At 37.6% G+C, this 25,423-nt stretch overlaps 2 protein-coding genes across 2 annotated transcripts; both read right to left on the reverse strand.

The window, feature by feature from the left end:
- Nucleotides 1–5,464: 5,464 nt before the first annotated feature.
- LOC131788104 (polycystin-2-like protein 2) lies at nt 5,465–9,730 on the reverse strand. The gene is made up of 3 exons (XM_066167027.1): nt 8,978–9,730; nt 7,844–8,012; nt 5,465–7,377 (listed from the first exon to the last, which is right to left on the reverse strand). Exons 1-3 carry the CDS (start codon nt 9,662–9,664, stop codon nt 5,723–5,725), a joined length of 2,511 nt encoding a protein of 836 aa, XP_066023124.1. The 5' UTR covers nt 9,665–9,730; the 3' UTR covers nt 5,465–5,722.
- An 8-nt stretch (nt 9,731–9,738) lies between these two features.
- Nucleotides 9,739–11,923, reverse strand: LOC131774268 (polycystin-1-like protein 3). The gene is made up of 4 exons (XM_066166522.1): nt 11,179–11,923; nt 10,630–10,856; nt 9,836–10,234; nt 9,739–9,792 (listed from the first exon to the last, which is right to left on the reverse strand). Exons 1-4 carry the CDS (start codon nt 11,921–11,923, stop codon nt 9,739–9,741), a joined length of 1,425 nt encoding a protein of 474 aa, XP_066022619.1.
- Nucleotides 11,924–25,423: the final 13,500 nt, after the last annotated feature.

Below are 25,423 nucleotides of genomic sequence, written 5' to 3' on the forward strand. Positions count from 1 at the left end.
TGATAATACTTGATCGCTTCTCACTGAAATAAGTGACCACTAGTTTTTTTTTTCTTTATTGAAGGACCAATGAAGCTAAAGGCTTTTTCTACCAGGTGCAGAGAACTTTTTCGCTTCAGCAAAACAGGATATTCACTACAATAAGTTATTATTGAAATAGCCATATTAGTTTACATTTTCTTATGGCGCAAGTTATCATAAGTTGATAAATACGTTTTTAATAAAACTAGTTCAAGAATCATGTTTAAAGTTAGAAGTTTTATGTCAATCAGTATTTTTCCCACCGGAAGCTTTATCGAGTACCCCATGTGTTCAACTGCACGGATGGAAGAAATTACCATCTATCCATTAAGGAAATGAAGCTGCTCGTTGTAATTGGTAACATTCATATCGTATGGCAATAACTTCACCGGCGGGACTGATCCTGTAATACATGTATGGGGAATAAACCAGGGGAAGTAGGAATTCTCTGATCAGTTAATGTTATGGGAACAGGGATTAGTCAGATTAGACTAGGGGAGGGAGGGGTTATAATAACTGATTCATTAATTCTGACTTCAAAACAACGCAGCATCGTTACATAGAAAATAAGTTTTCGACTTTTTACCAGTCAACGTTTTGATGATTGTTCTAACTACTTATCTCACTGCTCATCGGATCGAAATTGTTGGCAAACACGCTTTTTCTGATTAAGACCCTTTCACTGCAGCTGAGCATCAGCTGTCTAGAGAATTGGCTGGTGACAGTACTTTAAGTTCCAAAATAATCAAGGATACTGCTAACTCGCCGCACAAGCGCGTTTATTTCTATCAATGTCAATAGATCTGAAGAGATTTTTTTTCCTTTTGTCATCGATTAAAATTAGTCTAAAACAATGTTCATATGGTATTGTGTTCCTGTGATCCTTGCCAATGCTGTTAAAAGCTGTTAAAAGCTGTTTCGCAGACTGTCAAAAAATTGTGAATCATATAGAAATGAAAATAATATCTTGAAATACCCCAAACTACACCTCCTCCATTATTCTTATCGTCTCTTCCAGTGTCTATCTCATGGAAACTTTGACGGGACAGGCATAAGAGGGGAGGGGAGTGGGTAGAGTGGGACCAGCAATATGCCTAAATAATGTATACATAACTTTATGTCCGTTAGGATTTCCGGATAGCATGGTGGTGTTAGTTTATCCGTGGAAAGCAACTTTGTAAGTCAGTAATTAAGCAGGGATAACGAAGGACTAACGCTCGAAACTGCAGCTTTGAAACCCTTTACGGTATCAACTCAGTTGATAATACTAAATTATCTGTTTTCTCCTGTAATCTTTGACAAAGTGCTTTACTTCCCTTTACATATCGTTTTATTCTCTCTTAGCCTAATAGTTATTTCTTTTTTATTCTTCTTCTGAGAATCACGAGACAATAATCTCCAGCTGTTGTATCAGGTCATGCTGTCTCTTACTTAAGTTAGATAAGAATCAGGTAAAAAATTGAAAATATGACCTCACTCACCCCACTCAATATGATACTCACTTTTTACCTAAAACTAAAAAAAAATATGAAGAGGTTATTAAATGTACTATGACACCTACCTAGTAACCTTTCTAAAAAAGCTCTAAAAAAAGAAAAATTTCAGTAAAAACACGGCATGCTAACCGAGTGGATAAGATGCACATATCTCTTACATAAATAATTATTATTCCCGTGTAGGTATGATTATCTGAAAAAACATATTGCCCACGTAATGAATAATGCGTAGTGTTAAACGAACTCGACAAGAATTTCTGACAACGATATAAACAGCGTTTAATTGACCAATGTTCCACACAAAAACAGTTAAAATGAATCGTGTGATGTAAACTTAGTAGTGGATCGTAAGATGTCAACCGTATGCCGGCTCGAACTGAAATACAAGACGACAATAGAAGCTAACATAACAAACGTATCGAAGATAAAATAATACAAATGAAGGAATTATCGCTTACATTACAATAACGACCTTAACATAGAAGTGACAAATCGGCACTTATATTGATCGAAAGGAAGGTTGGAAAGCGATAATCGATTAATACGCTTCACGGCGTTTAACTCGGACGATAGCTTTATGATAGACATATGGACCTAATCAAGCGCGATTCAGAGCATACAAAAAACAAAAAAACAAAAACAAAACAAAAAACTAACCAAGCGATTTAGTAACGATATAGGCCATGTGATAGGTGATAAAGTGAGACTTAACGGAAGCGAATAACAAAAGGAAAAGCCCGAGAACTAAGCCTGAAAACAAGGAATCGGTTACTTATTTGGTTTGCGCACATACTGAATTTGACTTGATAGAATGGATGAGTAGCAGTGTATAGAAAAACTATGGCCCAATCCCGATTAGAATTTGGCGCAGTAGAATCTACACTTGAGCTGAGCTAACCGAATAAAACCTCGTAAATATATCTAATCAAAGAACACGCAAGCCAAGCCAGTGATAATGACTATTTCCTGACGGAAATAGCAGCCGAGGGCTGGTCAACTACGGAAGATAAAACAATTACTTGATAACATCTACGGTATAACAAGTTCCTGCGACAAGAACTGAGTCAACATCATTTTACAAAACCGACAGATCGTCCGGTCAAAAGAAAAAGGTTAGCTCACCTCGTCTGTTTTTCCCTTCCCCGCCAACCTAAGGTTGTCGGTCCAAAATGCATATATAACATCTTGATACCCCAGAAATTTTTCCTCAGCCGTAATCATGGAGATTTCTTAAATTTCGCACCATCTTCTTTTCTCTTCTCAAAAAAAAAAAAACCGCTACCACCTCACTTTGCATCGCAATTGAAATCTGTACCTTATAACTCAATTTAAAAAATGAATACAAGAAAAATTGCATTAGCTTGCCTTTGGTGCTAAACTAATCCAAGGTCTTCAGTTAGGGAAACTAAGCGCACGTCACCATAATTTCGTTGTGTTTTCTTGCAGACTGGATGATCGTGTACATTAAAGCTGCTTCCCTAGCTTTCGTACCTGCAATCGGTGGGATAATGTGGGCTGTGTTTATCTGCGCGAAACGATGAGAAAATGACTGACCCTGTGCTCTAAAGGCCTGAAAAAACTTCATTATCTGGATAACGTTCTCAAATAACAAAGCCTGGCTGTTCGACAATAACTTAAGGTTGAGGAAGGGACTTTCATTTCTTTAAAAATAACATGTTACACCTGTATACTCTATTTAGAGATTCTGGTCTCGAAACTGTTTTGTTCGCTGTGTGCTTACTTGCACTTAAGTAGCTGCGAGGATAAGATTATATCAAAGTTATAGTTAAAGTCTCTGGGCGGTTAATAAAACAAAGTTTAGCCGTTGTTTAACAAAACCGCGTTCTAAACTATCTTGAATATAGCTGAATCTCTTTTCTGAACGTATGTTTCTGTGAACAGTGTGAACAGTGTCAAGCTAAACCTCCTATAAATGATACTTCAAACCCACTCCTTGCGTAAAACCGCAGTTTGGATTAGACCTCGCATTGATAACCCGCCCTCTGTTCTAATAAAATTTAAGTAGTAGAAACTTGACAAGAATTTCTCTACTCGCCATGTGTGAGCACATTGACAAAAGATTGTGCATATTCAGGGAGATTAAATTCCAATAGAAACGGCTTCGCTGCCATTTTCATCTTTGGCTTCTGCCATCGTTGTCAAATTTCTCATTTTGTACAATTAAATTGTTCCACAGTTAGTTTCTCCTCTCACCACAACTGGATTTTATTTTTCCGTATATATTTTCCTACGGTAGGCACCCCGCATTGGTCTGAGTGTCCCGTTCATACACATTCTTTTTGGGTTTTAATTATTTATGTTTGCATATTTTTTTCCGTTTTGATCTTGTCCAATAAAGCTTGACACAAAGATATAAAACTAGTTACCAACACTATCTATAGCTGTGTGAATCCATGTAAGTTTAATTTCCACGACACGAAAGCATAAGTCTCTGTTTTTAATGTCTATAAATATGAGATCAGCATCCACCCCTGGAAAATTTTACTGTTTTCGCGTTTTGCGTCCCGAAACTTCTGTAAATTCAAATAATAAAATGCCGTTTTCTAGGTAAATAGCACACCCTTACACGATGTTGTTTGTACAGTAAACATTGCGATCAGTACTACGAAGTTCCAGCTCAATTACCTTCTCTTTCCTAAATTGATTTTTATTCCAGCGTTGAGAAAGCTCGTATTAGCTACAAAAAATGTTATACCGACAAAGCCCTCTTACGTGTTCAACAGAAAGGACATGCGGGCCTTCTGATGAATGTTTACCTCAGTAATTTAAAGCCACCGAAAGTTTAAATACCCTTTAGGTTTCATGTAACTTTTATGGCTCTTTTTTTAGCGAAGTTTTGAACCGGTGGAATTATGCAACTCTGTGCATTGGAAGTAATATGCAGCCAAAATGATCAGCACTGGAACAACATTGAACATGTACTTGCTGCAAACTTATTTTACGCTAATATTACAATGTAGAATACTTATTTAATAAATATATTTGAATATAATCCTTACGCTTTGATTGTTGATGTTAGAGCATGGCTATATACATCTTTCCCCGATGCTTGTCGAACAAAGCATTGCTTTTAGCGTCCCCTCTGTACGCAACATTTGTAAGGGGCAGTTTTAGACATCACTACGCGGTTTAACCAGCAAACCCCCCAATAAACAAGTTTCAGTTGGTTTTACGCGTACCTGACAACCAAGAACGTGCTTGCAAAAGCTAATAGGGGAAAATGTGACTGAGAAGCTATCACTTATGCAGGAAGCGCCATCTAGCTTACCACGGACGTGAAGGGTTTGGCCATGGTCGCGGCCCACTGCGTTTGAGCCCTTTGTTGACATCAATGAAATCAATTAATTTTTGGAGCACGTGTAAAATGCTTTTTATTGAGATCAGTCATTATCAATCGTCTGGCGGGAGGGGGGATCCCATGGTCTTAAGGAGGCAGAGTTGGGGGATCAGTCGTCACCAATGGAGTGAGTCAATACGCTCGATACCAGCAGAATTTTAATCCTACATACATACATACATAATAACTTTACTTCCGTTCGAAATTTTAGAGCAGCATAGTGATGCTAATTTCTCTTAACAAAGAAACTGTCTAAGTGAGTAAATAGGTAAGTCTTATTCATGGAAAACACTAATTCAATTTCATAATTATATTTCAATAAATGAAACCAATCAAATATATTAAATAAGATAAGTAAAGGCTACTTGTTGCTAAACAGTAAAATGATCTATAGTCTCAAATACAATTTTTAAATCTTTAAAGTCATTGAGGCTCGAACATATTCGTCTAAATCGTTCCATCTTTTTGCAGCAGAATATATATATAACAGACGGATTGTACGACATAACAATACTTAACTTCCTTCGTGTAACTCTATTTTAAATGATATGAAGCAGTTCATATTTTTTGCCGTTGAATACGAGCCATATTTATAAACAATCAATAGCCTCCAAAGAAAAATTATATACAGGTTCTTCCTTTGAGATCAGCTATAAAAAAATGTAAAAAACAATAACTTCTAAGTTTTTATCCTCTTTTTGTTATTTGCCACAATGCTACGAAACGCTGAGGAATTCCTGCTATTTCTTTGTGTGTTCGAGATGATTTATGCTTAACGATCTGTTTTTTACAATGATTTCGATGAAGTATTTTACTTCCTTTCATCTTTTCTTTTTACTCTCTCTACTTAGTAGAGATGGACCTCTGCTGTTATTAATAAATAATCGAATTCTTCGTCTTCTGCTGTGAACCCTGAAACAATACTCTCCAGCCGCTGTAACAGGTCATGTTCTCTCTTACGTAGTTTACGGAGGGAAGACTCGACGATATCCTCTTGAAATCTTACTTTCTTTTTTTCTCTACGTTTGCTGCAGTCGTCATTGCTTTGACCTTTCAGAGATTTTAACGTGTTGCTTATCCTGTCGAACAATGCTTGTCTCCTTGTACTGCATTGCTGTTTATCTATTGTTTCTCTGGATCTTTTTTTACTCCAAGCTATGATAGTTTGGCTTATTAAATCAAAGTTAAGATTGGCATTGTTCGTGGGGTCAAGGCCAATGTTTCCAGATTCTTTGTCCTTCACTTCTGCTGACGTTTTAGAGGTTCTCGACTGTTTCAACTTGTTACTAATTGCATCGAAAAACTCTTCTCTTTCTTTTGAGCTCGAGCAAAGGTTCTCATCGATAAGATCATACAGCTCATTTTCGCTCACATGGTTCTTAGCATCCAAAAGAGCATCGTTGATTATGCCGATAAAGATGTTCATACAGAGAATAGTGAGCGTGAAGAGAATTAAGAAGGCGAATATTTTGGCGTATATGGTATTAGCCTGTGCTAATTCATTGATTGGTCTAGCTTTCACTCGACCAAGAGTTACCTCGAGTTGGAAATAGGCTCCTTTTAGCACCGAAGAGTATCTCTCAGATACACAGCCAAACATCAAGACACCGAAGTGCAAAAACGCCACAAAGAAAATGGATAAAACGATGCTAAAGGATGACAAAGATCGTGCAGATATCTTCAATGTTGTGGAGAATAGAGCAACATAGTTGTTGAAGCGAATGATTCGCAATAGCTTGATGGTGACGATGAAAGTGAGAATACCCAGTACGACATTTTCTACTTCTTGGCAAGTGATAGCTTCTTGGAAACTTAGATTTGCATAAATGTTTTTATGCAGTTTGCCCATGGTTGAGATGGCTTTACTTTGTCGTATTATGTACATCACCACAGCAATCAGGGAAAAAAGAATCTGGAATATCTCGACCCAATTCCAGATAGACTTGAAATATCGAGAACGATGATTGTAAAGTCTGAAAATTTCCCTTCCAAAATACAAAAAAACGAATACAATGTACAGAAGCAAGGAAATCAAATAAAACTGATGTGAGGGCGTGTCCGTAGAATCAAGTGAAAGAACATGAGTTTGTATGGAGGCTGCTTTCAGTCCAGATGCATCAACTTCATAGAAGTATGTGGCAACCCCTAAAATATTCACCGACGGATTATATGTGGAAAACTCTGCCAGGACAACTCTGGTTTGCCTGTCAAGCCAACCGTTGTTTTGTAAATTTGTTACTATGCTGAACCCCGTAAGGTTATCATACCCGAGGTCTGCTACAAATCCTCCTCCATCATAAAAGGAGAACTGTCCCCACCTGGGTCTAGTGTCGGTTTCCTCGGCATGTTGATATCGCCATGGCTTCGGGCAAAGTTGCAATAACTCGTCATTCCTCATAGTGCTGTCGACAGGCCTCCAGCCTGGTTTGTTGTAGGCGGTCTTGTCTTCGTTCTTTGTCGAATATCCCTTGAAACACATATAGTTTAGGACTTTACATTGCGCTGAAAGTTGGAACAAAGGATCATAATCAGGAAGTTTGTTTTGGTATTCATTTCACTCAGCGGTTCGCCACATTTCGTACTTTTTTAACAAATATGGACACCTCTGTTATAGAGAATTAAAGTTGTTTTAGAAGCCTTCAAAGTAACATTTGCATGCGGAGGAAAGGAGAGCCGTCATCAAAACCTTAATTTAATTACAGTTCATAAAAAAAACGCAGCTACCTAAACACTCGTCTCGATAATTGTTAGAATGGTCAGGAGTCGCTGAAATTGTTACTGGTACATGTTAAAAATTTTTGTCTTCAAGAATTTCAAAAAACTTATTGTTTAGCGCAATATTTAGGTTTGATCGCTTCTCTGTCAGACTAAATTATATTTGTATAATCATACAATAAAAAATGGCGTGTGTGGGTAAATAGCCTTTTCACTGAAATGCAAAAAGTAATAAAAATGGAAAAAAACTTACTCGCTTTTACTCTGAGTTGCCTTACTCGAGCCTTTCCAACGAGAAGAGATTGTTTATTACCAATATAAATTGTTTGCTCATCCCTTTGACCGTTGTACCATCTGCCGGAAAACACTCCTGGGATGAAAACACGCTGCAACCAGCTCCAGTACATTGTATTGTTTGTCACCTGAATTAATACAAGATCATTGGGTTAAATAAATAAAATAAAATTCACAAAAGCTATATATATACATATATATATATATATATATATATATACATACATATATATATATATATATATATATATATGTATATATATATATACATACATATATATATATATATATATATATATATATATATATGTATATATATATATAAGTGAATTGTCATCATTTAACCAACGTAACGAAGTCGTGTCTTCACGCCGTCACAGCTGAACAAAGCATCTTAAGTTACCGCCACATTTATTACGTAAATTTTATAGTATATCTACGATGGTTACAAATATTCTTTCCATTAAAATTCCCGGAAGAATGATCTAATCACGAAACAGGCTTGTCGAGAAATACCTCGGTCTCTGTGTTTTTTCCTTAACTCAATTCAGATCACTCTCTACTTGTATGTATGGAGCACTGTAATACGGAAAAACCGAAACACAGACTTCCTCTATATATATATAATTATTTTAAGTGTAGCAGTATGGATAGACGAGCAGAAGTTTGAATCACACAAGCGAGTTACTATTTATGGGCGTGTCTTAGACTATTATTCTCACTTGCTTATTTTCATTGCACCCATCCCCTCAAATATTATGTTTGCCGCTCTCTGGTTTTCTTCTATGTCAGAATTGAATGCCAATCTCTTCATGGGATTATATATCTATCGCTTGGAATTTCTTTCCATTCTTAAATTTGGGTCTCGCGCACTAACATATCTCTTGTACGCTGTTTCTAAAGGGATATTCCTCCCCAAAATATCCATTACAAGAGCAGAAAATGCCTTAGTCATTTCTTGAAGAGACCGGCAAAGTAAAATTTTCCTTCATATATTTGATTTTGAATCTCCATGGAAACAAAAAATCATAAGATAAATTAAACACGCGAATTTCAGCAATGAATTTATCATAATCAAATAATGTCTACTCACTTTGCCAAAGTTTGGTAATCCATCTCGGATTGATTTCGTCATCAAGTACCGATGGTCATTTCTGTTTCCATAGCACACTGCCATAAGCAAGAAAACGAAGACCAAGTATAAACCCAACTCTTTGAAATAACGTGTCAGGTTCTGTTTCTTAGCTTGTCGTCTCCTCATCTCTTCCACCTCTGATAATTGCAGTGTCCAAAAAGGTTTCTCATCGTACCCAGATTTAACTTGCTGAGGGCTTTCGCAGACGTGTACTTTTGATCTCCTCGCCTTTATCTTTAAAATGGCCGCGAATGTTAAAGCTGTGAAGAACACCTTTACTGGTTCCTTGATTGTTACGTCCTGCGCGAATGAGATAAGCATCGAAGACAGCCACTGTTCACTGACACTCTTTTCCCAAACTAGACTGTAGAAAATTGAAAACGCAGCTGAAACAGTACAAGAAAAAAACAACAAACACCAAGCCATACCAGAGATCAGGGTACCTTTAAGACAATAGTCATTGTTCGTGGAAGGCTTTCCAGCTCCTTTCTGAAACAGAAACACTGTGAAAATGTTTATGGGTGTCACAACAAGTGCGCTTTCAATTCCAGTTACCACTTGTCTCCACGACATTTTCAGCGGTCCGACTTGGATAGGCTGTTCATATTTGCCCTCTAACTTGTAGAACATCGCGTTAGCAAACATAGATGTCAAAAGCACTGAGAGGCAGCAAGACAGCCGCTGTACTCTTGTAAAGCGGCTTTTTCTCAGCTTGGCTGCTACTGAAATCCAAATATGCGACTCCACAAGGCCTCTTCGCCAACGTCTTGCAACTTCATTGCCAAAATCCAAATTATTTGAGGTCTGGTCGATTACTCGCTCGATGCGCCCATCTCCGCGCTCAAGAGCAAACCACTGATTGGCCATGAATTTCCACGACTGCTTAGATTGTACGTCCCGAATCAGAATTTCTTCTAGGTACCACGAGGGACTATCTCCAAAATTATCATGTCCAATCTGCACTCCTTGAATCGCACCAGGTGATTTGTTAACATAAACTACAAAAACATCTGAATTACCTCGTGAGAATAACGTATTCACTGCACCAGGTTCTTCTTGGGTAAGCTGAAGAACGCCACTCTTTCCATCAGAACCGTAAATCTCCAAAGCAACATGAGCAGTCGTACCTGAGTTTTTCCAAGCCCCTGTAGTAATCACTATATTATACTCATAGGTGCAGCTTGAAGATGACGGAAGTTTGATCGGTGCCTCCCTCTTAAAAAAACATGATAAAGCATGAATTATGGCTAACTGATTTATATTCTAAATTCAATTTTTTTTTTCCAGTCCAAAAAAAAAAAAAGGGCTGTCACTTAACTTTTTAAAGCCTTTTTTTTTTCTTAACACTTTAACTCCCAGGGGTGATCAACATGCAACTTCACCCAAAAATATCTGTACATTATCTAGGCAACAGGTCATGAGAACACTCAAAATTATCAGGTAGGTTTTTGTATCTTGATCAATTAGCAAATTGTCATGACTTATTTACAAAAAATTGTAAAGCAACCGGAGGGGGATTTAACAACAAGATCATAGGAGTAAAGTGGTTATACTGGAGAGCATGCCCCGTTAAAACAACGGTCCTAAGCAAAATCTGACTCTACACTCACATTTTTGGCGTCTTCCTCGTCGAATTTCCGTACGATGATAAGCACAGTAACATAACATAATAAAATCACCGCAATAACCACAATAACTGCGATATTTCCAGTTTCTGATAACTGTTGGAACTCGATTAAAACCTTGTCGAAGTCAATGCGATTCGGTTCAACTAAGAGACTTCCCCCAAATGACGTCAAGTGGCTACAGCTACAGTTTAAAAATCCATCTAATTCTGCTAAAACCTGAAATTATAAAGGCAAGGAAGATCTTAATGATAAATATTATCATTTTGGCTGTCACCATAAATCACACCGCATCTTTTTTGTTTTAAGGCGCTTCTATACCACGGCTGGCTATCAAATCGATTCGACTTTTGTCTGAAAATGTTCTCTAATCAAAGATTAGCCTGAATTCAATGATAAGCTTAATGAGTGAAGATTATTGCAGTACCACAGCACTTTTACAAACATTACTCAGGAAAGCTCAAATTATCTGAATTGTGTTGAATACGATGCCAAATTAGATAAAAAAGATTGCGCTGAAAACCTTTATTTAACTTTCACTTACTCGGCAACCAGATGATATCCACTTGTCAAGTGTTTCTGACCAGTAAACGCAACTACCCAAGGTCACCTTTAGAGTGTAGTTCTGGTCTGTTGTGGAATCATAAACTGGCATCACAGGGACATTTTCACTCTGGGGTGGGGCGGGTGGTGGATCTTTGACTTCGACGCAGGAGCGCTTCCTTCGCCTTCCACCAAGACAAGATCTCTTATCCCTTGTGTGAGATAAGTTCACTGTGGCATTATAATTTTTTAAACCGAGTAAGTATTTCCCAGGACGCTCAGCTAGAACTTGTATTGGCGCATGCGGATTCAAGAAGCAGACCGTTTGTCCGTCCCTTTTGTTATGTGTGCCTATCATCCAAACACACTTTTTGTCATGAGAGATAGTAGCATTGAGGTCGTAGTTTTGAGTTGTCGGTCGCTGACCAAAACGCATATAGACAAAAAGATGTACGGTTGGATCTTGAGGTTTGATTTCCATTATCAGCAAGGTGTTTTCATACTTGACTTTTATCTCGTGGAAACGTAGATCATCGTTCTTTGTGAAATACCATGACTTTTCTGAAGCTGAGATTTTCTGAAGTTTTAAAGGCATAACGATAACAATGTCTTCCGTGAGATTTGATACTTTAATAAGCTTGCTGTCATTGTTTTTCAAGTGCAGGGTTACAACATCAGAGCCAACTCGCTCCTTTGTGCTGTCCCAAGTGTAAGGGTTGAAAGAAAACGAGAACATCTGAAAGAAGAATGATTAAGAATTTGTTTGTTTTTGTAGACTGCTATAATTGAACACGTAAACAAGGTACTCATTCTTAGTACTGATCATAAGTTATCATAAGTTGAGCGCAAAATAAAACTGAAAATATATTTGGAAAAACAACGAAAAATAAATAACATTCATGTGGTCACTTATTATGAAATATTTTCAGAGTCAGTTTTTTGAAACCAGAATGAAAATGCAGGAGAAATGGCGGGTGGAAGACCTGATCCTGTTATCAACTCAGTTGTAAGGTTTACTTAAGGCGATGTGAAGAAAATCAAGCTTGACTGATTCTTATTTGTTGTCCTAAGTGCCAGAGTTGAACATGTCAAAAGCAAAACAAGAAATATGATTGCTGGAGGTAATAACCAACCTTTTACCTAATGTACTACTCTAATTTGACTGGTGTCGGTATCTGCCAAAAAAAAAACTTGGACTGAAATTTGCCTGTAGGGCAGGAAAACCTACCTGAACATCTACAAAACTTGTTTTGTTTACTCCAGCGAGTGATAATTGGCTCTTAGAAGGTAAGATAAACCGGCCTTTTCCTGCTTTTATTTCCAGTCCTGAAAGTCTTTGGAGGCTATATCTTCCGACTGTCATGGATAGTTGTCCCGCTGTGAATGATATCGTTCTTTCATCAGGTACTGTCAAGGCTAACACTGAGTCTGCAACTTTCTCAAGGATCTTCATTGAAATCTTCACCAGTAGTTTACCCTGTAGAAATTGCATAAATAAACATACAATGTAAGCAAATTATGGATTTTCGAAAGCTTAAAACAAACAAACAAACAAAGGTCCAAAATCTAAATGAAGAAGGGAGAAACGGTGAAGTTAACAACAATCTGCAATGGACCATTTGCCAATGAATAAAGTCTAATGTACATTACAGTACCAGTTGTTGAGAAGTTGACTTGAAGTCTTCTGATACAATTACTGCTGCTGCCTTCAAAACGCTATTAAGACATGAAGCCAAGTTTTCTGCTAATAGGTCTGTCAGCGGTATGTCTGCTACGTCTTGTTTCTGGGCGAAAGACCATAATCGTGACGTCATTGAACTGATGGCAGATAAGGAGAAATTCTGTGGAGTGCAAATACATATAAAGGAAGCTAAAAATGCTTATTTTCAGATTTCTTTCCATTTACCTTTGTAGAAATAATTTGTGGCGAATTAGCTAAAGTAAGTACAACATTATAGATTGGTTCATTTGATAACACAACAGTTGCTAGTTTTTCATGTTCGTGCGTTTCCGTATTCCTCGTCTTTGCTGTTGTTTCTTAAGCCTTTCTGACTAAATAGTGTCATGGTATGAAGACTTGATGTAACAACCAAGGCTATTCCAGCCCCAATCGATATTACGTAATTAACTTACCAAAAACGGGTGAGGTACTTTCTCCAGGACCTGAAGAGCAGAACCGATAACTGATGATTTTTGAAGCAGCTCGGACACACTTTTCGCTTCCAAGGGCGAAATTTTTTTAAGGATGTGGTTCATAACCTTAAAAAACGATAAAGATATTAGCTTAAAGTTATTTAAGCCAATGAAGAATTAGGCAGCCAGACTGTATCACGCATATGAGGCTCGTTCCAAAGATAATATATCTAAAGGCATATTTAGACTCAACGCATCCGGTTTCCCAATGACATTGTCAGTTAAAACCCGTCAAATGATATATTTGCAAGAGTATAATTTAACTAAATGCATCAAATCACCGAAAACTTCTAAGTTGAAATAAAGGAATGTCCGGTGCTTTCCGCCCATGAAATGGATTTTCAAACTTCAATTTCAAGACGTTATAAATATTTGCTTGAAATTTGAAGGTTCCTTAGCGTTCTTCACTCGTCGAAACGGAAGATGAAATTGTTTGCTCACACGCTCAACACGCGAGAATAATAGAAGGCAACATCTAACATGGAAGAAACGATTCTCGCCCTGGAAAAACATCAGATATTTAACACAGCTCCATTTTTCGCAAAAATCTGTTCATCTATTTAATGCATTATACTTGTCTGTTCTTCGAAAATTGATTTTTATTTTTATCATCATTTTGTTCATACAAATACTTTGTTCCTTTTTTGTATGTTTGGCTCTTGGTAAACTATTTGCTTTTCGGACACGATCAGAATGAAGTATTTTTTAATTAACAAGTTGGATTCGAAAAGTACCTTGTATTTCTTTTGCAAATCAATTGAGGGTTCTTGTGAAATTGATAGAAGGATAGCGTTTGCTATCAACCCCGCTTCTCTCAGGTTTCCGATCTCGATGAATTTGTTAAATAAACTGTTTTTCGCCCTTAGAAGGTTTGTGATATCATCAGGTCTTATTTTCTGGATCTGCAAAAGTCAAAAGCAGGTATCTAGAACTAAAACTGATCTATTACTAACAGGGACCAATATAAATTAAAATATCCTTACATCCTTTCATGCCAGACGTTAAATTAATGGTTAGCGACCTACCTGAACTGTCAAAGAGACTGGGGAAGCAGAATTTCCAAAACTGTCAGTCACTGTCGCGTTAAATTTGACAGTAAAGTTGTCTGCATTGTTCCCAGGCGGTATCCAAGAGGTATTTATGTTGTTGTTAACGCCATGATATAACACATTGTACAAACCGTTCTCTATCCTGTATTGAAACTGGTAGGAAAGAGGGGTGTTGTCACTTTCCCAGTTGCTACAGCGCAGATTGAAATCAGTCTTCAGTGAGACGCCGCTTGGTGGAGTGATGGAGCAGTCCCCCCCTGTAGGGAGTATTGCTGTTGAAAAAATCGTAAACATTACAATCAGTCTCAATCCCTACACCATATGGACCATGAACAGGGTCAGGAGAAAAATGTATGCGCCATACAGCTGCACAATTTCTTGCAATTACCGGTATAGAAAGATTCTAGATAGACCTGTGATATCTAACACCAAGAGTTCCAGATATATTGAAAGAAAATAGAATTTGGTCGAAAAATTAGAATGTAGCGTGAGCTGGAAAAGCAAGATTGTAAAAAAAAGGAGTATACTCATACAGGTTACTTTAATGAGAAATTTAAGCAAAATATTCGCCGCATTTAACTCCCAGAAGTGATTAACATGTAACATCTCCATGTGATATCCTTATATTATCCGACAAAACAGGTAATGAGAATACTTATCTTATCTCAAACTTATCAGATAGAAGTTGTTTTCTTGATCTAACATCATATCCTTATAACTAACTAAAAAAGAAATGTGTAGCAGGTAGAGGGGAGAATTAACAATTAGATCTTGGGAGTTAAAGGGTTAACAGTTTTTTCAACATCTACATGTGGTCGTACACATGCATTAACAGCTTTAATGTTGACAAAACTCGTACTTATGCAGATTTCCTATAAACCTGTGGTGTAAGCCTCATGTCATGACTTCAAAACTTTGATTATCACTTCAAAAGGAGAATGAAAAATAAATTTCAAATTTTTATTTATTCAGTTGTGGTTATTTAGATCAAATTGAGTGAAACGTTCTTGCGACAACACGATCAAGACTTATGTACAACTACCGGTAATGATGGGAAATGCAAAGGGCGTAAAGGTTCGTAATTTCAAGGTTGTCACCATTACTCAATTTACAATACTTGAATGAAACGGATATTTTGTTATAAGTGGACGCTAGCGAGAACCTTTTTGGTTTCCTTTCAACACAAGTTTTACTAGATGCGTTATAACACCTCAAGTCGCCGCTGTTACGAAGTGCTACACCTGAGTACATAGGATATAGTGAATGGTATATAGTATCATACCTTGCTGCGAAAGCGATGGCGACGGCGAAGGCGAAGGCGAAGGCGAAGGCGAAGGCGAAGGCGAAGGCGACGGCGACGGCGACGGCGACGGCGACGGCGAAGGCGAAGGCGAAGGCGACGGCGACGGCGATGGCGATGCTTAAGATGGATGAGAATGTTAATCTTCGATTAGAACGACATGTTAACCGAGCTCTTTTTTACTATTTACGGTAGATACTATCATACCTTGCTGCGAAGGCGACGGCGACGGCGACGGCGACGGCGACGGCGACGGCGACTGCGACGGCGACGGCGACGGCGACGGCGACGGCGACGGCGACGGCGACGGCGACGGCGACGGCGACGGCGACGGTGACGGCGACGGCGACGGCGACGGCGACGGCGACGGCGACGGCGACGGCGACGGCGACGGCGACGGCGACGGCGACAGCCTCGGCAAAGGCGGTACTTAAGATGGATGAAAATGTTAATCTTCGATTAGAACGAGATGTTAACGGAGCTCTTTTTTACTGTTTACTGTATATAGTATCATACCTTGCTGCGACGGCGATGGCAACGGCGATGCTTAAGATGGATGAGAATGTTCATCTTCGATTACAACGACATGTTAACCGAGCTCTTTTTTGCTGTTTACGGCTTTTCTCCTGGCACAGGTTTGTATATTTTTCAAAATATTGGGTAGCGAATGACAGGGAACGCAAACGGTAATTTTAAGCTTGTCACCATTACTCAATTTACAAAACTTGAATGAAACGAATATTTTATAACAAGTGGATGTTAACGAGGACCTTTTCGGTTTTCTTTCAACACAGGTTTTACTAAATGTGTTATAACACCATAAGTCGCCACTGTTACGAAGTACTTTACCCGAACTGTGCTAAACGAACGGACACTGTTGGAATACATTACAAATACCTCGAACATCCCCATTGTTAACGCTATTATGAGAGGAAAAGACTAATAAGCAATGGCTTTAGGTAAATGATACGGTAGTTGGATAAATGTTTTATTACTTAGATATTGGCTTGATCGCGATACTCTCCGGTTTTAATTTCTGTGCACTTTTTTTCGTAACTAACACCATCGCATTCTCGAGTACATTAAGCACCGGAAAAGTCTCAATTACACTGAGAACCGTTACATTGGGCATCAGCAAGTCTGTCGGGTCCCCCACCCTAATCCCTTATCATTTTGTACCTTTGCCTTTCTGAGAACGGGTTATTTTTTGTACTTGGGACATATTTCACGCCATTATAGTGACCAACTCTTCTTACCGTACTGTTGCGTGCAAGGTGGTCCAACGTAGTCTTGGTAAGAGTCCTGCGAAAAGTTTTGTTCAGCAGCTGAGTCTGTGGAAAAAATATCACAAACACAATATAGAGGAATTAGTTATTCCAAAAAGAAAACAATTGTTCTTTTCTGAGCAGCAACACTATTCAAACTATTATTATTATTACCATATTTGAACTATTCAAATTTGCTTTGCGCCTGCATCTGAAAAAATGATCTTTTTTTTCATGAATAAAGATAACTATGTTTGCGTGTAGAGCGTTATGTTGGTTGCAACCCAATCACATTGCCGTAGGGTTCGTAATTCGCAGCAATTAGATTGCCACATTAGGGTATGTATCTCACACTAATCACACCACCGCATTAGAGTATTATGTCGTACCAATGACATCATAACCTTCAGATTTCTTGTACCAATCACAGCGTTTAGGTATTGTTTTCTCTAAAAAGATGTTATGGAATCAGGGGGCCGTGTACAAAGAATAACTTTAACCAGAAATTTTGGACTCGTTTGATGAGAGTAGTGGTTTGTGAACTTCGCTTGAGCCTCGTCCTTTGAAGACGAGAGTTATCGGGATATGAAAGGGTCGCTTTTAACTTGTTGTATCATCTTAAGTGTGTCTTTTCCGCTATTTTTCTCACAGCGCACACGCTTAACAACTTATCTCCTATCTTAATTCACGAGCCATACACAAGGAGGGGATGTGCAGATCGAACTAGGAGCGCGAGTATTTCATGCCGTCCGACAAAGGTACAGAGAACAGCAAACAACTAGTTACAACTGAATTACCTCTCGCGCAAAAAATATTTTGTGTACCGCCGCGTGACAAGGAAACCCAGAAGACCCAGTAGAAAAAATGGGAACGTATTCACTATCCTAATGCAGGCGCACCAACCTCTGAGGGTAAGAGGTAAAATAGGCTAAATTATGTACAAAAAAAATTAACTTAAAGCTCGAAAACTTCGAGAAATGAGATGAATACATCACAAATGTCAAACCTTCTATTCGACCTACAACAAAAGACGCAATTAACGCCATAGCGGCTCAAGTGCTTACATACTGATCGGAAAATATTGACATTCTCTGTCACTGTCCCTACAGTTTAGTTCCGCCGTATGTAAATGCATTTACCTCAACGTTCAAAGTCCAATCAGAACATACTACATAATTGAACTACATGAACTGAACATGTGGCACTTTTTCATGCCCTTGAATTGTATTCCGCCAATCAAATTTCATTTTGCCTTATTAGACTTCACTCCATCGAGTGTCATTTCCTTGTAAACAACCTGCATTCTATCACTTATTCGAACCGTATTATCCAACACCACTGAAAAGAATTCACACGGAACTAACTGCTACTGTTAGTAAATTTTCAACGCAGTTCTCCTGCGTTTTGACTTTTTACGAATCAAGGTCGCTTTTAGCTACCTTGGATTAATCCCATCGCGTGTTAAGTCAGGGAGCAAATGCCAGATAGGCAACAACCAATCAAGGAGCCCCCTTTGAGATACTTCAACTATATTCTCTTGTTCAATGTATCTACACTTATTCGAGATACGACAGTGTCATTTTGCTTTTCTCAGTAAAATTACGCGGAATTACATTTTGAGGCAGCTAACTGTAGACGAATAATGTTGATTTTCTCCCTGTTGGAAGAACGGCAGTAAGGGTAGTCTTTTTCTCAACAGTTATTTTGTCTTGTCACGTAGCGCGCTCGCTCTCCAACGTGGAATATAGGGCGTTGTGTGACGAGACTAAGCAACAGCTGCGAAGGAGACAAAGGTAAGCGTGGCACCCATGCATTTTATTTTCGCCGATAAGTTTTTAGACAAGAGAGACAATAGACCACAAAATACCTGAGTGAGTTCAGATAAATTTGTTTTTTTTTTTCTTTCTCTTGAGGTGAAGAAGGGAGATATTTTCGTTATTTTAAAAGTTATGCTCTTTTTTGTTATAAAACTGAAAACGTAAGGAACACAGTGTCCGATCTCAACCCTCCAGGCCAAAATAACAAATCTTGTATGCTGGGCATGCCTATGTTTATCTTTTTAGTAAGCAGAACATCGATTAAATTCCAACTCAGTATTGACAAGAAAACTATCTACGCCCTCTGGTGACCTACGAGAACTGAGGTAACCCTTACTAACCTCGCTTTAGATCGAATTGTTTGCCTTATTCGAATTAGAAGCAGGATGGTCAGTTTATTGTGTTCACTGTACATTTTGCATTACATTGAATTTAGCCCCTGAAACTTACAGTTCAAACGATCGGATCTCGAAAGAGAATACAATAAACATAAAATTGATTCCCTATGCGAAGAACGACTAAGTCTCGAAGTCTTTTGTGTTTGTTTTATAAAACGAGAATTGGCATGTATCTTTACCGACATGAGTAACTAGATTTGCACAAAAGATAACGCACTTTACATCATCAAGCTTTATATATTATCTAACAAAGCAATCGATCGATGACTCTTTGCAGTTGGTATTCACTACCATTTTGTTCGATCGAAAGGACAAACTAACTATGTGAAAATTAGCGATAATTGAAAGTTTCACAAGTGTTTTTACTCGTAATAGTGATAGTAACAGAACCATCTAAAACTTTCCTCTGCTCGCAAGGTTAAAAAGTTGACATATGTATATAGTGAAAACGGTCATTGAGATTGTTTCAAACACATTTACATTCATACAAATGTAAGTGTAAACTTGATCTCGACTGTCAGAGAGTTTATAAAAATTAGGTCGTGAGTATCACAAACGTTAACAAAGAATGTTCTTATTACGCCTAAGCGCTTCTGGTGCCTTTTGGTTTACTCAAAATAATAATAAACAAAAACAAAAAGGGAAAAAATAAAACAGAACAAAACAAACAAAAAGAAAACAACAACAACAACTTACCCATGGAAATCTCACAAATATAAGCCTGCCAGGGTGAACTGGTATTATCAACACTACCAAACACGGCCCGTGTGCCATTACTGAACCACTTGTACATGAAAGCCGCGTCGTGTTCACCACTCGGCTCCCCTTTTCCCCATTTGCGAATAGTCAGCGGTCGTTCACTCACCCAGGTCCAATTGCCGGCCTTTTTCGTTAAACCAATACTCCATTTACTTCTTTTGAGCCAAGTATATCGCCTTTGAATCTCGTCATTGATGAACTTCCATTCCTCTTCGGTTTCAATGGAAATTAGGTCCCCTCCTTGTCTTTGGCAAGTTTCTCTGTTCCAGAGCCAGCACAATCCATACAACGAAAATATGTACCAAGAGTTCTTAAAAGTTTTGCGTAAGCATCCTACAAAATGATAAAAACGGAAACAGAAGTACTAATTATCATAATGGTGATAAGCAAAGTGATAATAATAACAATGGTTAAAATAAAAAAAGACTGTGATCACAATCACAATAGAGGAGAAAAAAAAATGATAAAGAAAACGTGACTTTGTTTTCGTTTTCTATTTCATTCATTTTTTTTAATTTAACATCTTCAGTTTATGTTTGATCAGTGTCAATTAATACAGTATATCTTTCTTCACTACAGCGTCCACCATTTCTGCCCTGCTTTTATAAATTACATGTAGTTAACTTCACATCAGCTAAGATTATCTGTGAGTTTATGTAATTTTAGTAGTTGAATTTTTGGATATTAAGAGGCTGTCTCTCTTATTTCCACCCGGTCAATTTTGCGTCAAAAATAATTTTGCCTGAAACTCTATTAACAGAAAGGCTTTACCTAGGAAAGAACTAAATTAGATTTGGTTTGATTCGAAATAATTTTCTGACTGCATTACGGGCCATAATTATTTCCCAGTCCGTAGGGACGGTCGCAACGTCTCGAAAATTGAAAAATAGGCATATTTTGTAACTTTGTAAAATATTTTATTCGCATAGTTAAGCCACAGAATTTATATCAGATTGCTTAAAAACTTTTCTAGTTTGCCAAGAAGGTTAGAATTTGCCCTCTCAACATATTTGAAAAGGCGAATTTTAGCATATTCTGACCACTAGAAATCGCCATCGGCCGATGGTCGTAAATAACCTTGATTTAGACGCTAAGTTTTCGGATTTGGGACCTGGTTGACGATTCTATCCTACACAGCCGTTAAGTTTAGACCTTTATAGGCAAAAATATGCAAAACCCCTGTACGTTTTCGATTTTTCAAAAGTTATGACCGTTTGAATCAGCACATGTACGAGCATTCGCGATTTTTTCGCCTACACCAAAATCGAACCACTGGAGCAGATTTCGTCATAAATACAGCTTACCCGCTTTTCAGCCAGGCTTCATGGCTCACTTCAGAATTTTTCTAATAACCAAATTAGTGAAATCCATGATAACTTCAACAAATAGTTAGGTATTGCCTTCGAAAAGTAGGCGGCATCCATCGTGATTCGTGGTATCAAAACAAATGTCGGAATTGGCCACATTTCGCGGTGAATCACCCATTTAACATTGCTGCAGAGCTTAATTTTTTCCAAAATGAGAATATAAACTCTCCATGTCTGGAAGCTAAGGGAGAAATGAAGGTTTTAGGCTTCTGAAGTAAAGAATTGATCGCTTAAATTTAGATCCAGTTCGATGTTATACTGTTCTCACAAAGGTCCGCACAAAAGAGAAGACCGCTGATAGCTTGTGCCGTATGTTGTGCCGTATGGTTTTGTTTTGTATCCCAAAGAAATATTTGGGCAGAAAAATTTTGGATGAAAAGAATAAATGCTTTTACCTGGAGTTTGATATCATATAATTAATAAATCAATTTCAAATATTCTGAGCTTGCTTCTTTCGGTTCCGCGTCGATTGTGACTACAGAACAGCAACCTGTCAGTTTCAATGGAAACTAGGTCCCCTCCTTCGCTTTGGCAGGTTTTTCTGTTCCAGAGCCAGGACCATCCCGTTTTGCGCACCGAAATTATGTACCAAGAGTTTTTAAAAGTTATATTTAGACATTCTACAAAATGATAAAAATAAAAGCAAAAAATACTAATTATCATAATGATAATCAAAGTGATAAATAATAATAATGATGATGACATAAAAAGATTAAAATCACAACTACAATAAAGGAGAAAAATAAATGAGAAAGAAAACGGGACTTATTTTTCATATAATTCCTTTGTTTTTTTACAGTTTTATGATTTTTTTTTTGATTCCTGTTTTTTTTTTAACACCTCCAGTTTATGTTTGATCAAGTGTCAATTAATACTATACATCTTTCTTCCTTACGGCGTCCGCCATCTCTAACCTGCTTTTCTGAATTAGTTAACTTCACATCAGCTAAGATTATCTGTGAGTTCATGTAATTTTGGTAGTCGAGATTTAAAAATTAATTATTTCCTTGTTGAGCTGACACCACCCTCACCCCGCCCCCTATTCTTCCTCCCCCATCTGAACAGACTTAAAAAACGTAAAATTAAAAGTGAATTTAAGTTCTTATAAATGTGCAACTGGAGATATGCAGCTCACCGCATACAGTTGTTATGGGAAAGGTTGTGGAAAAAACAAAAACAACAATTTAAAGTACATGCGACAAAATCAAAAGATTATCTTGGTGGCGGTAATCAACATTGACATGTAAAGTAAGTAATGATAAATTAATTAGGGTTTTCTTGTACTTTTTTTCCATTTTTCATGCAGTTTGGAATTTAAAGTCAGTCGTATTAAAAACAGGTTCAAACCCGTGATGACTCGTCCTTAATATGACATTTTCTCAGATTTCCCTGAAATCCTGAGGTCGTCTGACCATGACCTGAAAGCCACCCACAATACCTGTCAAGGTTATCGCTTGCACTTCTGACACGCTTTTTCCCGAAAACTTCTCCCAAAAGAGCTGTATTTATTATTTGTTTTTCTAAGAGGGCACGGTAACGAGTCCTGCAATCTTTGTGGTTTTTAATGCGGTCCGGATTTACTTATCTCTGCTCAGCGGCACTGCAACGCGTGCTCGAGTCGCTAGCTACAACCTTAGCTTCGTTGCCTTTTTTCATAAATATATTTCGCTTTGCCAGCTGAGAAGTATTTTTACGTAAATCACTTTAAAGGAAATCAAGCTGATTAATTACTTATTAATCCTCTCCTTCTCTTTCTCAAGTCACTGTGGCTGCCGGCAAAAATAATGGTTTTGAAATGATTTTTGGTAGCAAATATGTCATTAAATGGGTTGAAACGCGGCATAAAGACCGTTTGTAATTAACCTAGACCTTCACTAGAAGTAACTCAGGAAGTTAGACGTAACGTATTTGTTTAAAATTGAATTAATTGACGGGGATTTCATTCATTTTATATCTGAAATCGTTCAAACAATTTGTTCATTGAAAACTGAGCGATATCTTCAGTTCTATCCTTTAAATACGCTTTCGGTAAGTCTTTGAAAGTCCGCTCATTATGGACATTTGTACCGTAAACTTCACAACAGAAAATGAATGAATTCAACGAGAAAAAGCGGCATTAAAATTCCACTTTTGACAAAAGACCAGATTTACACACGCGATTGCACCAAGTAAACGAGCAAACTCCCTCAATCTCGAAACAGATTTAAATTTACTTACAATTACTTTCTATTTACCGACTGAACAGAGCTATACTTCGTTCATCAATAGTTGATGGAAGTGAGTAATACTTTCTGTAAGATCATTGACTGTTTTTAAAGAAAAAATTCCCGTGACAGACATTGAACTTAAGTTTGTTCGCCAAACCAGTGCCGTTGATGTTGTTGTTGTTTTCTTTTTTTTAAAACGTGCATGCACTTTTGTTTCTTACACGCTCTCTACTTTACAGGTGTCAGGTCGTGACAGATACTTGTTAAAAAAAAAGTTTCAAAGTTTGTTTGGAAGCCTTTTAAATCACTTTTTCCATTACACAAATAAAAATATTTCGGTAAAGCCCCTATTTAATTTGCATTACCTCAGTCTGTTTCAACTACCATTTACTCGTTCAAAAATTGTTCAGTTCATGGAGGATCTTCCCGTAATTACAGCCCTAAATAATTAGGGTTCTTTCGGAAAATATTTCGTTGAGTTTAAAAGAAAAAGAACTGTTATTCATAAGCTAAGGTCGGGAAAAACTGTCTTTAGTACCGGTACTCAAGACCTTGGGCATACGTACTTCGATGCGTTATGTTTAAAGGAACACGGATTCACTCACTGACGTCAGTGATCACGCCTTGTAACTTGTGGCAAGAGAAAATTCCGTTGGTTAGATTATCCCAATCTCAGCGCGCTCGACAAAAGTTGTGAAATGTACAGTTTCCATCGCTGTTTTTCCAGCTGCAGGCGGTGCAAAAAAGGGAAAATCCCAGGGTGATCATTTTTTTTCGAAACATATGTCCCCGTTTTTGTCATGGCCATTATGTTCAACTACTGATACACGCTTAAAAGTTCATTCGTCGCTCACACGTACAAGTTAGGTGAGCCGAGCATATTATGTGAACAACATTTTTACTTTTAAGAAGCAAGAGAAATTTTCCTGACACAAGTGCAAGACTGCTAATGTTTCAGCACATAATATACTTCATGGTTGGAATGTGAACTTACCTCCGGGCATCTCGCAAATAAAGGCGTTTTTATCACGCCAAAAGATACCATTAAAGAGGCCTCCATTCTTAGATATTTCCGCGTAAATGTTGTTACCATCTGGCTGAGAATCTCGCCATTTCGAAATACTTAGATTTTCTCTACTCTCCCAAATCCAATCCCCGTCGTATGGCTTCTCTAAACCAATGTGCCACGCACTAGTATTCGAAGTACCACGCTTTTGAATCTCATGACTGATAAACTGCCATTCTTCTTCAGTTTCGATGGAGACTAAGTAACCTCCCTGGTATTTACAGACCCAACGGTTGTCATTCCAATCTCTTCCGCTTTTCGAAAATATATAGGATGAGTTTTTGAAACAGGTTGCTTGGCACTCTGTGGGAAAAAAATAAAGGAATAAATGAACGAAAAAAAAAATGTATACTGATTGTAACAATAGTGATAATTCTGATGATGGAGACAAAGGAATAAATAAATAAACGAAAAAATGTATACTGATGATAACAATAGTAATAACGATAAAGATGGAGAAGAGAAAAAAAATATACCATTAATGATAAAAAAAACAATGGGCATCAAAACCCTCTACCTCACCGAAGGAAAAATTAGAATTAGGCAAGGTTTTAAAAGTAGAAATTGAGGAATCAGGGTAATAGCACCGTTAGTCTCTGACTTTTTTGTTTTGCTTTCCAACTAAAGTTTTTAATCGGAAAACGATGTCATTCCAGCAGGAAGTCTGACTAATTATTTTGATAATTCAGTCAGATCCTTTTTTTTTTCAGTTCATTTTAAGATACTTAAATATTAAATTGTAATTACACTACCTCACCTGTTCCTGGCAATTCCATCATGAAATGAAGGATGACTGTAGAAGAGAAAATGGGCAA

The sequence above is a fragment of the Pocillopora verrucosa genome, chromosome 5 (assembly GCF_036669915.1).
Source record: "Pocillopora verrucosa isolate sample1 chromosome 5, ASM3666991v2, whole genome shotgun sequence".
Lineage (NCBI taxonomy): Eukaryota > Metazoa > Cnidaria > Anthozoa > Scleractinia > Pocilloporidae > Pocillopora > Pocillopora verrucosa.

What these genes read in the sequence shown, in the direction of transcription:
- LOC131774268 (XM_066166522.1), bottom strand. Translation starts at nt 11,923, where the DNA reads ATGTTCTCGTTTTCTTTCAACCCTTACACTTGGGACAGCACAAAGGAG. An exon ending in ACGAGGAAGACGCCAAAAAT is followed by an intron (nt 10,235 to 10,629) that starts GTGAGTGTAGAG and finishes TGTTTTTTTAAG; the next exon opens with AGGGAGGCACCGATCAAACT. An exon ending in GAGATGGGCGCATCGAGCGA is followed by an intron (nt 9,793 to 9,835) that starts GTAATCGACCAG and finishes TTGGCAATGAAG; the next exon opens with TTGCAAGACGTTGGCGAAGA.
- LOC131788104 (XM_066167027.1), bottom strand. Translation starts at nt 9,664, where the DNA reads ATGTTTGCTAACGCGATGTTCTACAAGTTAGAGGGCAAATATGAACAG. An exon ending in GATTACCAAACTTTGGCAAA is followed by an intron (nt 8,013 to 8,977) that starts GTGAGTAGACAT and finishes GTATTAATTCAG; the next exon opens with GTGACAAACAATACAATGTA. An exon ending in GCAACTCAGAGTAAAAGCGA is followed by an intron (nt 7,378 to 7,843) that starts GTAAGTTTTTTT and finishes TCCAACTTTCAG; the next exon opens with CGCAATGTAAAGTCCTAAAC.